The following is a 15,541-nucleotide window of genomic DNA, read 5'->3' as shown; positions in this document are numbered from 1 at the left end:
TTTCTACTTTTTTTTAATTTAAAAAAATTTTTTTTAATCTTTATTTTTGAGAGACAGAGGGAGAGAGAGACAAGAGTACAAGCAGGGGAGGAACAGAGACAGAAGGAGACACAGAATCTGAAGCAGGCTCCAGGCTCCGAGCTGTCAGCACAGAGCCCGATGTGGGGCCTGAACTCACGAACAGTGAGATCATGACCCAAGCCGAGGTCGGATGCTTAACCCACTGAGCCACCAGGCACCCCGTACTTAACATTTTTATTTATACATGTATTCTTTTTATAACTTATATTCACTTATCTTTCTTTTTAAGTGATCTAAATAAAGTCTTGTGAATCTTACATATCAGAGATACTCAAAACAGTTTGAAAGTGTTCATTGATTGCCCTAAGTCTTTATAATGCATTATTAAGCCCAATTTAGGATTGGCTAAAGCAAATATTTTGGGGATAAATGGAGTCTTTGGATTGAGATCCTATATTGGTTATTCTTATCTTACAAGTTTGCTTTGGAGGGAAGGGGATTTAGAGTCAGAAGATCCTTGCTCTGTCACATGGTAGCTTTGTTACATGATTTTTCTAACCCTCAGTGCACTGTTCTGCAAACCTGTCTCTCTGTTGTTTTAAGGATTCATTATGGACTTTTTAATAAACTTTATAAAGTGGTAGTTATAGTGAGTTTGATAGCTGTTTAATGTTTTCTTTTTATATTCTAAAGATACTATGAAAAGCATTGAGATACCTATCATTCAGAGGGAAATACCTGTCATTTAGCCTTCTTAATGTAAGAATAGTGTTTGCTCTGGGGCAATTTCTATTTTTTATTGTTTTTATGCATACCTATATATTTTTTAACAGATTTCCAAATCCTAGTACTAGTCCAGTGTGATCCAAATAGAGTTTTATAGGATATGTAGGTTTTTCTTTTTGTTAAAAATTAATATAGTCATGATTTAATCACATGGAAGTTATTATTCAATGTCAATATTATGATATCAGAAGATACATTTAAAACTTTATTTTTCTTCTAGTTATTCAAGCATTAGGTGAACATCTTAAATTAAGACAACAAGTTATTGCCACTGCTACAGTCTATTTCAAGAGATTCTATGCCAGGTAGGACTTTTATTTTGGGAATATGTTATACCTATTTGAAACTCTTATGTAATGTTGATGAACCTTAGTGTAACTAAATCATGTGTTTATTGTAGAGTTATCTTCATTTTTTTCCAGTGTGTTTTTTTGTTAATTTTTTAAAAATGTTTGTTTATTTTTGAGAGAGAGAATATGAATGGGGGAGGGGCAGAGAGAGAGGGAATCTGAAGCAGGGTCCAGGCTCTGAGCTGTCAGCACAGAGCCTGAATCAGGGCTCAAACTCATGAACTGTGAGATCATGACCTGAGCTGAAGTCAGACGCTTAACCAACTGAGCCACCCAGGTGCCCCTCCAGTGTGTTTTTATATGAATGACATTTAACTTTATCTTATCATATTTTTAGGTATTCTCTGAAAAGTATAGATCCTGTATTAATGGCTCCTACATGTGTGTTTTTGGCATCCAAAGTAGAGGTATGAAATAGTTTTCTGTTCTTCATCAAAGTATAGTCCATGTGCATTGGTTAATCTGCCATAGGTTGCATATTACCTATATCAAAATAATGGCAAAATACTGAAATTCATACAAAGTCAAAGATACATGACTATTTATTTATTTTTTTTTAAGTTTATTTATTTTTGAGAGAGAGATGGAGAGGGTGAGCAGGGAGGGGCAGAGAGAGAAGGAGAGAGAGAATCCCAAGCAGGCTCTGTGCTGTCAGCACAGAGCCCAATGTGGGGCTTGAACTCACAAACTGAGATCATGACCTGAGACAAAAACCAAGAGTCAGACGCTTAACTGGCTTAACTGAGCCACCCAGGTGCCCCAAGATATACATGTCTTTATATATTCATTTAACAAACACTTATGTAGCACTTACTATATATACCAAGTGCTATTCTAAGTTCTTTTACAACCATAACTGACTTAATCCTCATAACAAACAATGGGGTAGTGTAATATCCTTAATTTATAAATGAGGAAACTGAGGTACATAGAGATTAAGAAATTGGCCTAAGATTGTAGAAGTCATACGCGGGAGAGGTAGTATTTGTTTTTTTTTTTTTTTTTTTTTTTTTAACGTTTATTCATTTTTTGAGAGACAGAGCATGAGCAGGAGAGGGGCAGAGAGACAGGGAGACACAGAATCTGAAGCAGGCTCCAGGCTCTGAGCTGTCAGCACAGAGCCCAGCGCGGGGCTGAAACTCATGAACTGCGAGATCATGACCTGAGCCGAAGTCAGATGCTCAGCTGACTGAGCCACCCAGGCTCCCCAGCCCTGCCAGTATTGAACCCTGGGAGTCTGGCTACTGATTCCGTGCTTTTAATGGCTTTGTTCTGTATCTTCTAAGACATTTACCTTTTGGCACCAAGTAGTAGTCCATACATGCGACAAGCTGGGGACAGCTTCTCTACTATTACCTGAGTTATAGTACCTTCTCCTGTGTCCCTCCTCCATATGCTTCCTTTGTCCTACTGTCTTCCCTCCCTGCCTCCTAATAGTGACTGCCTGCCAAGCCACAGGGAAAGCAGGAGGAAAGGTAAGGATTGGGTGTGGCTCTAGTCATACAGATTCCAGTAAGGAATTGTTAGGGCATTGAGGGTAATTAGGTGAGAGAGAGAGAAGAGAGATGGGAACTTGGAGCTGAAACCAAATCTCTGCTCATTTTATTTACCTTTTCAGTATTTTTGAGACAGCACAGTTAAAATCTGAACAGTACTAGGAGATACCGACTGATTATCATTATAATACATGTGATCTTTAATGTTATGAAACTTTGTATTGTGTTTCTGAGATGTCTTTAGAATCATAACTGTATTCTTGAAAACTGAATGTAATTTAAGCCTTGTAGGTTTATATGCCTTTTGGTACTCATGTTGATTTAGTTTTGTTTTGGTCATTATTTAGGATTATTCAAGATACCTTTCCCAACTATTACCTAAAGTAATGAGAGTTGACACCATTAGAAATAATATTAAGAAAGACCTTCTAGAGGTTTATGGTTTCCTAATTATAAGTGGTAGTTTAAAGAGGCAGAACTAGTCCTGTTGTTATTACTAAATTCTATAATGGAAAAGGAAGTTGTTTTTTTTTTTATAAACTATTTTTTTTCTTTTTTTAATGTTTATTTATCTTTGAGAGAGAGAGAGAGAGACAGAGTGTGAGCAGGGGAGGGGCAGAGAGAGAGGAAGACACAGAATCTAAAGCAGGCTCCAGGCCCTGAGCTGTCAGCACAAAGCCTGACAGAGGGCTCAAATTCAAGAACTGCGAAATCATGACCTGAGCTGAAGTTGGACACTGAACTGTCCCAGCCACCCAGGCGCCCATAATGTTTATTTATTTTTGAGAGAGAGAGAGCACACAAGTTGGGGAAGGGCAGAGAGGGGGATAGAGGATCCAAAGCTGGCTCTTGGCTGACAACAGTGAGCCTGATGTGGGGCTCAAACTCACAAACTATGAGATCATGACCTGAGCTGAAGTTGGCCGCTCAACTGACTAAACCACCCAGGTGCCCCTGGTGGAAAAGGAAGTGTTTATAAAAAGCCCATATTACGGGGTGGTTTTTCCAAATATCACCATGTAATTTGATGTCTCTGAAGCATAACCAGTCTGGAAAATCTAAGCAAAATCTTTATGAACTTATATTGTAGATTATCGTGGGAATTTTAATTTGTTTTATTTATTAAATATCTTTTGTTATTTGATTTACTATATGAAAGTTTTTACTCTAAGAATTTTGGATGAAGAATTATTCCTTGATCAGGGTACCCGGCTAGCTCAATTGATAGAGTATAGGACTCTTGATCTTGGGGTCATGAGTTCGAGCCCCTAGATTGGGTGTAGAGATTACTTAAAAAAAAAAAAAAAGAATTATTCCTGGGAAAAAATGTATCACTTCATATTTGGTTATAGCATTATGTTTTTTAATCTTTAACTGTGACCAGATCTTTCTGTGTTTTGTCCAGTTGTATGGGAATTGTATAGAAATGACTCTTGAGATGTCTCAGGCATTTACTTTTTTTTTTTTTACTTTTTTTTTTTTTAACGTTTATTCATTTTTGAGAGACAGAGACAGAGTATGAGTGGGCAAGGGGCAGAGAGAGGGGGAGACACAAAATCCGAAGCAGGCTTCTAGCTCTGAGCTGTCAGCACAGAGCCCGACGCGGGGGCTCAAACTAATGAACTTCGAGATCATGACCTGAGCCGAAGTTGGACGCTCAACCGACTGAGCCACCCAGGTGCCCCTCAGGCATTTACTTTTTAGTTTTCGGTGATTATGGTTTGAGGTTTAAATGCAAATACACACACACATACACACACACACACACACATACATACCCACCCACCCCTGCCCCAAGATACAGATGTACATTGAAGGTATTTAAATAGACTCCATTTAGTTTACCCCGCCACCCCCCTTTTTAAAGTTTATTTATTTATTTTGACAGAGAGAGTGTGCATGAGTAGGGGAGGGACGGAGAGAGAGAGAATCCCAAGCAGGGCTGGATCTCAGGAACCCCAAGATCATGACTGGAGCCAAAATCAAGTGTTATTGGATGCTTAACTGACTGAGCCACCCAGGCCCCTGGAGTTTAGTTCCCTTCCTTGAATAAGGAACCGATTCTTGATTTTTTTGTTTTGAAATGAAGTGAAGGCTATAGTAATCAGTAATCTTATGAGGTTAATCAAATTAAATGAGACAATATAAGTGGATCACCTCATAAATTTCAGTTCTTTTTACAATGGTGGCATATTAAATTCAAAGAGGAAATGGGAACTGATACTAGAAGTATTCTACTACATCATTCTTGTTTTCCTCTTCCTAAAAGAATAATGGTTTCTGTGGTCTTTTGAATTATTTGATGATGTTAAAGTTTATCTTCTTTAGAGATTCAACTGTTTTATTACTAAATAGCATGAAGTACCTGTTTGTTAGTCCGGGTTCAATTGAATAGGAAGCATACTTAATATTTTTCTTGCAATTAAGTGTAGAATCTAAAAAATGTTTTTAGGAACTAATTTGAGTGCAGAAAGCTGGCATTCTTGCTTTAGGGCTTGGTTTCTAATTTGGTACCTCTCAATGATGTTAAGTTACAAAATTATTTAAACATTGGTCTTATTGCAGCAATATTAAGGAAAGGTAATACATTTAGAGATTTAAATACTTCATGCCTCAAGGTGAACAGACTATAGACATGGGGGAGGTACGTGGGAAATACTTTGTTTTTAATATACCCCATATACCCTTAGGTTCATTGGGTTACTATATGCCTGATCTCCTCCACTTTTATTTCTCTAGGAATTTGGAGTAGTCTCAAATACAAGATTGATTTCTGCTGCTACTTCTGTATGTAAGTGAAAAAAGTATATCCTGCTTTAAGGATATACTTCTTTAAAAAAGCTCCATAGAACAAAAATGTTTTTCAGTTTATGAGATTTGTGAGAGATTGGTTGGGTTTGTTAAATCTCCTGCAGTTACATTTATGGCTAGTATATTTGGCTAAAAATAAAGTGAAAATACAAACATTTTAAAAACCATCTACGGTATTATTTCTAAGACATTACTTTTAATACTAAAAATGGGTAGTAACTATTGATCCAAAAACATCAACTCAATGACTCTTTAAATAATAAGGGTTAAGAAAAAAAACTTATTTTCCAGTTTTATTATATTTTATTGCTTTGTAATGACTAGCTGTTGTGTCATTCTTGTGGGTGAAGTAAACTCTTTAGTAATTGTAGTGTATGTCTTTGATAGGAATTATTTATTTTCCCTCCATCTTGAAAAACATGGTATAGGAAAAAAAATTCTAACTATAGTAGCCAGCCCCAGTTCTGTCTAAACAGCAGCTATATAACCTTGAGCAAATTGCTTTACCTTTTGGCCTTAGTTCTTTTTCTAAAAAGACGGGGTTTAGCTGCCTCTGAGTCATGACATTAAAGGAAATAACACTGTAGACCAGTGATTTTAAAATATTGTACATAAGGTATTAACATTATGCTGTGCTCCATCTTCATAGGTTAAGCACAAAGACATCACCTAATAAAAGATAATACAGTTTTCTTTCACTTCTGTGCTCTTACACAGAAGAGGCAGAAGGTTTTTTGTGTTTTTAAGTTTGTGAACCAGACTAATTTTCATATTTTTGGGTCATTCCCTTTTTGAGACAAGTGTCATAATCTAATTCAGTCTTTTCAATGTCATATTTTACTCTTTTAAGGGAGAAGAGTAATAATCAATTTTGCATAGAATTTAATATACCAGATATATCACATTGATGGCGATACTGTCAACAGAAAGTAAAATTGAAGGCTTTATTTCTCAACATGAGGATGATGCCAGAATTGTGTGTTAGGAAGGTGAATCTGGTAAAATAATGTAAGATGAACTGGAGGAGAATGTGAGCTGAAGTAGTCAGATTTTGAGGTTTTTCACATGCCACAACATGGATGAGCCTTGGGGCACTTGGCTGGCTCAGTAGGTAGAGCATGTGACTCTTTATCTCAGGGTTATAAGTTCGAACCCCATATTTGGTGTAGAGATTACTTAAAAATGAAATCTTAAACAAACAAACACAGATGAACCTTGAGAACATTATGACAAGGGAAATAGACCTGTCACAAAAAGATAAATACTGTATGATTCCATTTAATATTATGAATAATTAATAGAGATAGAAAGTAGAATAGTAGCTGTTTTGGGGCTGGAGGGAGGGGGAAATGAGGAATTATTGTTGAATGAGTATGGAGTTTTCAGTTTTGCAAGATGAAAGAGTTCTAGAGCTGGATTGTGGTGATGGTTGCACAACATTGTGAATGTATTTAATATTACTGAACTGCATATTTAAAAATGGCTAAAGATGATAAATTTTATGTAATGTATATTTTACCACAACTTTAAAACAACAAAAAATATCCCTTTAAAATACATATAAAACTGCAAACTGTAGTGAGTGCCATCACCACAGGGTGCTGTGAGAAATAAAAGCCAACAAGATTAAAGTAGAAAAAAATTATTTTGAAGTTATTGAAGTGATCCAGGTAGGTACTAGTGAAGGCCTAAAATGATGTTTTGGGAGGTGCCTGGGTGGCTCAGTCAGTTAAGTGTCCAACTTCAGTTCAGGTCATGGTCTCACATGGTCTCATGTGAGTTCGAGCCATCAGTGCAGAGCCCACTTCAGGTCCTCTGTCCCCTTCTCTCTCTGTCCCTCCCCTAGTCTTGCTCTCATGTGCGTGTGCTCTCTCTCTCTCTCTCAAAAATAAACATTAAGAAAAAAAATTTTTAATGATGTTTTGGCCCCCATCAAGGATAACAAGCAAGCTAGATTTGCATTACAGAGTCAGCAGGACTTTAAAAAGCAAGGATTTAAGAAGAGTCAAAAACGACTTTTGAAGGGTGCCTGGGTGGCTCATTTGGTTAAATGTCCAACTCTTGATTTTGGCTCAGGTCATAATCTTATGGTTGGGGAGATCAAGCCCTGCTTGGGGCTCCAAACTGACAGCATAGAGCCTGCTTGTGATTCTTTCTCTCCCTCTCTCTCTCTGCCCCTTCCCCCCAGCCCACTCTCAGTCTCTCTCTAAATAAATAAAGTTAAAAAAAATGATGAGATATTATTATGCCTGGTCACTGGGAATGTGAAGGTGCTACCAGAAGAGGAGAATAAGGGGGTTCTGAAAAGAGTTAAATTTTAATCTTGGACATTCTAAATGTAAATGTATCAGTGGAACATTTTAGAAATGTGAGGCCAATGATAGAAATCTGGGATGATAAATTTTAAGAAAGATAGAGTTGCATAGTGTCTTGTGCTGCATGGAAGTTGTGTACCAAAGAAAAAAACCATACCTTTGGAACCAGACCTTTGAGTTTGTGATCTTTGAGAGAGAATGTAGCTGTCATTAGACATGATGGGGTAGGGGTTGACGCCAGATTGCAAAGAATTAAGCAAGTAGGTGCTGAGAAGAGGAGAATCTATATTACAGATACATGAAACAACCTCAGTGAAGGGGGTGTGGGGACATGCTGACCAAAGTAACTTTGGGGAGAAGTATAGTCTGTAAGACTAAAGGCGAAAGGAACTGCATGTAAGCACTGTACTCTAGTTGATAGATTTGATACTTAAGGTGGGTACAAGTTAACAATTCTGATACTGCTTTACTTGTGTCTGGAATTAAACAATTCCACTAGATAGATACATCCATGGTAAATGGATGGCAGATATTTAGAGCCAGGTTTCTCATTGCTGGAGTGGGAATATACATATAAGCAAAGAGAGGAGATTAGAATGATCCACGTGGTGATCAGAGACCTCAGTATGAACTCATGTTTACCTTAACATAAATACACATAAATATTTATAGATATGTGGACTTGTGTGTGTGTGTGTGTGTGTAGGCTTTGTCAGTTAAGAGAGTCTATAAGCAATGACATCCCAGTTTCAGGGAGTTCACCTAGTGCCCAGATCTTTGTTTCTAATACTATTCTCCATTAAAAGGAACTAGGGCTCCTAGGAGAAATGATTGGGACAGGAAATAAACAAGATAGACCTGGAGCATCTTATAGTACCAAAAAGTAAGGAAGTGCAAAAAAACCCAAAACAAAACCTACCTTTAATGGGGATGTGTCAGAGGGACATGGAACCCAACTGAAAGAGCTCTCAGTGGATTTGAAAAGCTAGAAGAATTTGTGCAAGAAAATGTTTTTTAAAAAGTAGTATTGGATTATAACCCAAAGTATAAAATAAATATCTGTGGGTCCATACTGATATAAATAAATGATTGAATAAAAGAGAAGAGTCAAATCTCTAATATGGAAGAACTTCATATAATTTATGTACCTAACTACACCCTCAAATAGGGAAAGCATAAATTTCCACTTCTTAGCTGTTGGTTGTGCATAAAGAGTTCCTTTTTCTTTTTTTTTTTTTTTTTAAGTTTTTAAAATTTATTTTGAGAGAGCACATGGAAGTGGGGAAGGGACAGAGAGAGGGAGAGAGAATCCCAGGCAGCTCTGTGTCGTCAGTGCAGAGTCCGTTGTGGGACTTGATCTCACGAACCTCTCATGAAACTGTGAGATCATGACCTGAGCAGAGATCAGGAGTAGGACGCTTAACTGACTGAGCCACCCAGGCATCCCGATAGTGACTTCCTTCTAATGTGTACATTGTGAAAAGGGCAGGGGGAAATAAGAGAAACCCAACAAACACTTCCTTTGCCAGGTGATTGAGATCAGTATCAGCAGTGATAAATCACTAGGATTATGTACCTTTGATGTGATAGAATGAAATGGCACTTTCTGTCCTTCCTTCCAAAATTCCACAACACCAGTTTAAACATCAAATAAACATCAGACAAATTCCAGTAGAGGGTCAAGCAACAAAATAATACTTAAAAAAAAAATATATATATATATATATACAGTACTCTCAAAAACTGCTAAAGTCATCAAAACAGGGAAAGTCTGGAAAACTGCCACAGCCAAATGGAATCTAAGGAGACATGACAAGTAAATGTAAAGTTGTCTCCTGGATGAGAGCCTGGAACGGAAAAAAGGACATTAGGAAAAAACTAGGAGATCTGAATAAACTATGGACTTCAGTTAATAATTATCTATTGATTCATTATTTATAACAATATACCATACTAATATAATATAAAATGTTAATAACAAGGGAAACTGGGTGGGTGAGCGGTTGTCTTAGTCTGCTCAAGCTTCTCTAACAAAATAGCATAGATTGGGTCACTTAAACAGTAGGTGTTTATTTCTCACAGTTCTGGAAGCTGGAGAGTCCAAGATCAAACAGAGTGTCTGCCTTGATCATTTCCTTGATCAGCCATTTGTTTCCTGGCAAGCAGACGACTGCCTTCTCATTGTGTTCTCACGTGACAGAGAGAGGTTACTGTTCCTCTTATAAGAATACTAATCCTAAAAAAAAAAAAAAATAATCCTTTCATGGGGACCCCACCCTCATGACCTCATCTAAACCTAATTAACTCCCTAAAGTGCCACCTGCAAATACCATCACACGGGGGTTAGGGCTTCAGGATATGAATTTGGGGGGACACAAACATTCAGCCTGTAACATGGATGATGTGGTAACTATTATCTCTTCAGTTCTGTAAACTTAAAAAATGTTCCAAAAAATAGTCTACTTTAAGAAAGCAAAGGAATATAATTTGATAAAGGTTGTATGTACTTTTGTTTTTAAGAGAAATTTGAGCATACTAGTAACTGATAGGACAGATTTATTGGAGGAGGACTGGTTAAAGGTGCAAAACAAAGTGTGAACTGTCAATTGAGTAGATGGAAAGCAAATGTGCAAGTGGTAGAGGTAGCGATAGAAAGGAGGGGTGCATTTTCCTCCAAGTTAGAAAAGGATTAGGAGGTAGAAAACCAAAATGCAGAGCAATTTTATCATGGAGTAGGAGAGAAGTTGACAGTATCAGGTAAATCTTAGTAAGTTAGGTGTCAAGGTTTACGAGTTAGGGATGTAGATTTATTTAATGCACAGAGATAACTTTACCTTGTTGATTAGTGACCATTATGTAAATAAATACCTGTTTTATTTGTACACTTTACATCTTGTTTACATCAGAAGGATTTGTAAAACTCAGAAATAAATAATTGGTATGTTTTCAAATAAATTAAAGGAGGAAGGAAAGGAAAGCTTGAGTATACATTTCCTAATATCAATTTTAAATGGTTTAGGGTTCAAATCTTGGCAGATGTTACCTATCTAAATTAGTTAGGATACCCAGTTTACAAAATAAAACTTTTTGAAAATAAAGTACATAGAATAAATGAAAAAAAATTTAAATCTCTGTGAGGTCTTGGGCTTTGTACAAGTGGAAGGGATCACAGAACAGATCCTCTAGAGCCTGTCGGTAATCACTTGATTTAATGAAATGTTGCATCATAATGACTTGGATACAATTTTCTCAAATAGTAGTACTTAAATGTGTACACTCATATCATTTTGAGGAGATAGAGGATTGATAGTTAATAGTTTCTTCGTTTGTATTTTCTTAGTGACAAAGGAGAGTTGTAACTGTACGTGTGTGTTTGTGTGTGGTATGAAAAAGTCGTAGGAACTTTTCACATACACTTATGGTTTTATTAAAATATATCTTTTGGTAAAGAAGTATCTATTACAGACAGTACAGATTAATAAAAATTCTTAAATCAGATGACCACTGTTAACATTCTTTGGTTATGGTATCCTTTGAACTTTTATGTATATTTAGAAATACATATATATTTGAACACATATATAACTTGTATCCCTTCTAAGCTGAATTACTGAAAAACAGAACAATATCATTCTAGAGCTGAAAAGATTAAAAAAAATTTTTTAATGTTTATTTTTTTTATTTATTTATTTTTTTTTCAACCTTTTTTATTTATTTTTGGGACAGAGAGAGACAGAGCATGAACGGGGGAGGGGCAGAGAGAGAGGGAGACACAGAATCGGAAACAGGCTCCAGGCTCCGAGCCATCAGCCCAGAGCCTGACGCGGGGCTCGAACTCACGGACCGCGAGATCGTGACCTGGCTGAAGTCGGACGCTTAACCGACTGCGCCACCCAGGCGCCCCTAATGTTTATTTATTTTTGAGAGCGAGAGCATGAGCAGGAGAGGAGGAGAGTAACACATTAGGTATATAATTGAAGTTCTCTAATTGTAATATAGATGGGGGCCTAGGCCTTCCTGCCACTTAGTTCTTCCCCTCGCCTGAAAACAAAACAAATATCTGGGTCCCTAAGCATCTCTAAGAGCTCTTACTAAAAATGATTTACCCCTTCTTCTAATATTCTACACTTGTTAAAGAAATATTGGTTTAATTCACTCTTTCATTTTCTAAGTCATTTTTTGTTTTCTGCAGTAAAAACTAGATTTTCATATGCCTTTCCAAAGGAATTCCCTTATAGGATGAACCATGTAAGTATATTATATAAAATAAAACTACTTGTCAAAGCTGTATATAAACTAGCTCCATTTTATGTTAGAATAAACTGAAACCTGTAAGTGGCAGTCTCGAATACTATAAGAATATAAACCTTAAATCTAAAATTAAAGCTAAATTACTTCTACCAAAAAAAAAAAAAAAAAAAGAAAAAAAGTATGTAATAGCAGTGGTTATCTACCCTGGATGCTCATTAAATCGCTTTGGGAACTTTTTCATAATGCTGATATCAGGGCCTCTCCAGAGACCAACTAAAACAGAATTTTCATGCTTGAGGCCTGAGGACTGGTATTTTCTAAAATCTCTCAGGTGATACTAGTGTGCATCTAGGGCTGGGAACTACTATAATGGAACAGTATGAAAACTATATTTGAAACTTTACATTAGTTTAGAAGATGAATTTCTATTAACGTTTTTAAGAGGCATGTCTTTTTTCTGCTTTGCAAGGGATTTCTTCATTCTATGTAAATTAGATTTTTTTGTTTCATTTTCAGTATTCTTTCCTTTTATTGATTTGTAATATATTAAGTAACACTTAAGTGGAGATAATTGCATTTTTGCATTTTGCATTTGTGAAGTGTATTGGAAAATCTTAAGTTTACACAGGATATTTTAAATTAAAAAAAAAAATAGATACCCTTATATGGAACTGGCTTTTCCTTATAAGGATATAATCATAATTCCATTCATTGTAGTATAGTAAAAAGGTAATTTTTGTTGCATATGTTCATTTTCATATAAGCTGCTATGTGCTTGATTTAAAAAAATTTTAGTAAAAATTTGTGGTATTACTGTAATGTATATAAATTGTTAGACTAAGTAGACTGATTTGTTTCACATTGACATTTATAATCTTTTTATTTTTAAAACAGATATTAGAATGTGAATTCTATCTTTTAGAACTAATGGTAAGTATATTACTTCCTTGTGATTAGTAGAATAAAACATGTTCAAATTTAGTGAAGTCAGAAATTATTTAAAGAAATGATTTGTAGGAAGGTGCATTTTAAAACCATCCAAGTGATACATGATGGTAAAATCATAGTACCTAGTAGCATCATCACCTATATCCTCTCAGAAGCCTGTAAAATAATTTGTATAGCCCACTTAGGATGGGAAAATTTTTCTGTTCTATAGTAACTATAATAAAAGGATTACAAGCAAACTAGTCAGGACATTAAGCCACTGTAAATTATTTGCACAATTTGTGTATGTGTGTGGTGTTATTTAAAGATAGATTATGTCTTTGGCAGAATTCTCCTCCAGTTGGGAATTATGGATTTATAGGCTAATAAGAGGTTTCAGTGTGTTGCAGATGTGACACTTTGAGTCTCTAAGGGAATGGATGCTGACTGACTGCCAACCGATTTACCAAGGTATATTCCAGAGAGAGCACTGCCTTCACTATTATAGTAGAGTTTAGGGCTGCCATACTGCTTGCTTAACAGAATAAGAGGGAAGCAAGCATGAGTTAGAGAAATACATTTTGAAATACACAATTACAAATCAGTTGGGTAATGATAAGTTTTTGTGTTGTAATATATCTGTTTTTATACATACACATTTTTTAAACTGTTTCTAGGATTGTTGCTTGATAGTGTATCATCCTTATAGACCTTTGCTCCAGTATGTGCAGGACATGGGCCAAGAAGACATGTTGCTTCCCCTTGCATGGTAATTAGAACAGAAGTTATTCATAGTGTAATGTGTTATTAGCTAGGAAGGTTGACAACTGAATATGAACTTTAGTGTTTTTAAAGTAATTAAGCTGGTGTCCCAAGATATTGTATGTTGAACGAAATAATCTCCTTGTTGAATTTTAACTATATTGATATAAATGCTAAATTTGTAAGGATCTTTATTTGATTAATATTTCCATTAAAATTTGATTCTTATGAAAAACAGAGTACATAAAAATTAAGACATTATTTTTCAAATAGAATACTTCTGTTGGTATTCAACATACTTATTAGTTAATTATATAATTTCTGGTTTCCTCTTTGATTTTCTAATTTTTGAAAAATTGGAAAAATCCTTATATTGTAATTTATTGTAGGGTTTTAAGTTTTAGAATCTATTTAGCTGTAATTTTATTCATTAAAATATGCTTATGGTCATTTTCCTTGATATTTTTCACCTTTATATTTGTACTTCAGTACTATTAAAGATATAAGTATGTACAAAGATGGGAAATCTGGTCCTCTCTGGGGGGAGATGTGCAATCATATACGATAGTTCTGATTTCAGTAATAATATGATTTACATTTCTATAGGAGGATAGTGAATGATACCTACAGAACGGATCTTTGCCTACTGTATCCTCCTTTCATGATAGCTTTAGGTATGTAAGCATGGTATACCTTTATTAGTTAAATTGTTACAAGCATATTTAGGTCATCTCAAAAGAAATTTCACGCTATTATAGTTTATGTTGTTACATTTCATGAAGTAATAGACTAATCCTTGCATGTGAACTTTCAATAATATGAAATGCAACTTTCATAAATCAGGATTATTGTCCCTCTCACCCCACTCTTTTGGTAAGTTTTTTTTTTTTAATCATTTAAAATAATTTTGACCAGTGTCTGAATAGAACATTTTTGTTTGTTTAGGAAGAAAAGTTCAGAATTAAGCCTATTAATATTACTTGTAACTTACATAGAATAACTGGGCCTTTTATTTCCTAAGCCCAACTAAGTCCTTAGAGGTTCAGTAAAGGAGCTCTGTAGTCAATGCTTTGCTGGAAGAATAAGTTAGCTACCATTTTATCTATCTGTGGAAGGCAGTGTAATGGGATAGAACACAATCTTTGGAGTTATATCATCCTAAATTTAAACTTTGCTTACTTTACAATTGTGGGAAAAGTATTTAACCTGAGTTTGTTTTCTTAATTGCAAAATGTTGGGGATTCTAACTGCATACAGAATTGTTGCAAGAACTAAATGAACTATTAGTTGCAAGAACTAAATATCTTGTAGAGCACCTATAATGCCTACCATGTATTAAGCACTTACTAGTTTCTTTTTCCTATTGATTTCCATGATTCTGTCTTCTTGATTTTCCCCCTATTTTTTCACCACCTTACTTTCACAAGTTTCTCTTTTTTCAGTTATTCCTAAAATGTTAATATTTCTCAGCCTTCTTACATTGGGGGTGGCAAATAGGTTATTATATTTTTGTAGTCCTGGAGGTTCTCTGAAACCATTGCATTTGGAAGGATTCTGAAGTGGCATCTGGGTTCATTGGGAAGGAACACATGGGTAAGAAGCAAGGAATAGCAGGCCATGTCCTGCAGTTTTGCACCCCTGCTATCTTTGTTCTTCCTGAGTAGTCTCACTGGGCCCCATGGTTTCTACTATTTCTTACGGGTTGAAACGTTTCAACTCCTTATTTAACCAAGGCCTTGCTCCTGAGCAGTTCTTTATATCTATCTACCTTTTAGATAGCTCCACTTGGCGTCTCACTGGCACCTCAGACTCATGACCAGGA

The 15,541-nt window shown here is 35.6% G+C and overlaps 1 protein-coding gene across 2 annotated transcripts in view; it reads left to right on the top strand.

Annotated features, from left to right (window-relative positions):
• CCNC (cyclin C) overlaps nucleotides 1-15,541 on the top strand; it is a 29,251-nt gene that overhangs the window by 7,508 nt on the left and 6,202 nt on the right. For both annotated transcript variants that reach the window (XM_060616253.3, XM_060616254.2), the window contains exons 3-9: nucleotides 1,028-1,112; nucleotides 1,495-1,564; nucleotides 5,393-5,444; nucleotides 11,972-12,027; nucleotides 12,925-12,960; nucleotides 13,635-13,726; nucleotides 14,326-14,393. In XM_060616253.3, the coding sequence (XP_060472236.1) occupies nucleotides 1,028-1,112; nucleotides 1,495-1,564; nucleotides 5,393-5,444; nucleotides 11,972-12,027; nucleotides 12,925-12,960; nucleotides 13,635-13,726; nucleotides 14,326-14,393 (459 nt within the window). The remainder of the gene's footprint in view (nucleotides 1-1,027; nucleotides 1,113-1,494; nucleotides 1,565-5,392; nucleotides 5,445-11,971; nucleotides 12,028-12,924; nucleotides 12,961-13,634; nucleotides 13,727-14,325; nucleotides 14,394-15,541) is intronic.

This window comes from Panthera onca, chromosome B2, assembly GCF_046562875.1.
Source record: "Panthera onca isolate mPanOnc1 chromosome B2, mPanOnc1 haplotype 2, whole genome shotgun sequence".
Taxonomy (NCBI): domain Eukaryota; kingdom Metazoa; phylum Chordata; class Mammalia; order Carnivora; family Felidae; genus Panthera; species Panthera onca.
This window is presented reverse-complemented; position numbering and strand designations above follow the sequence as displayed.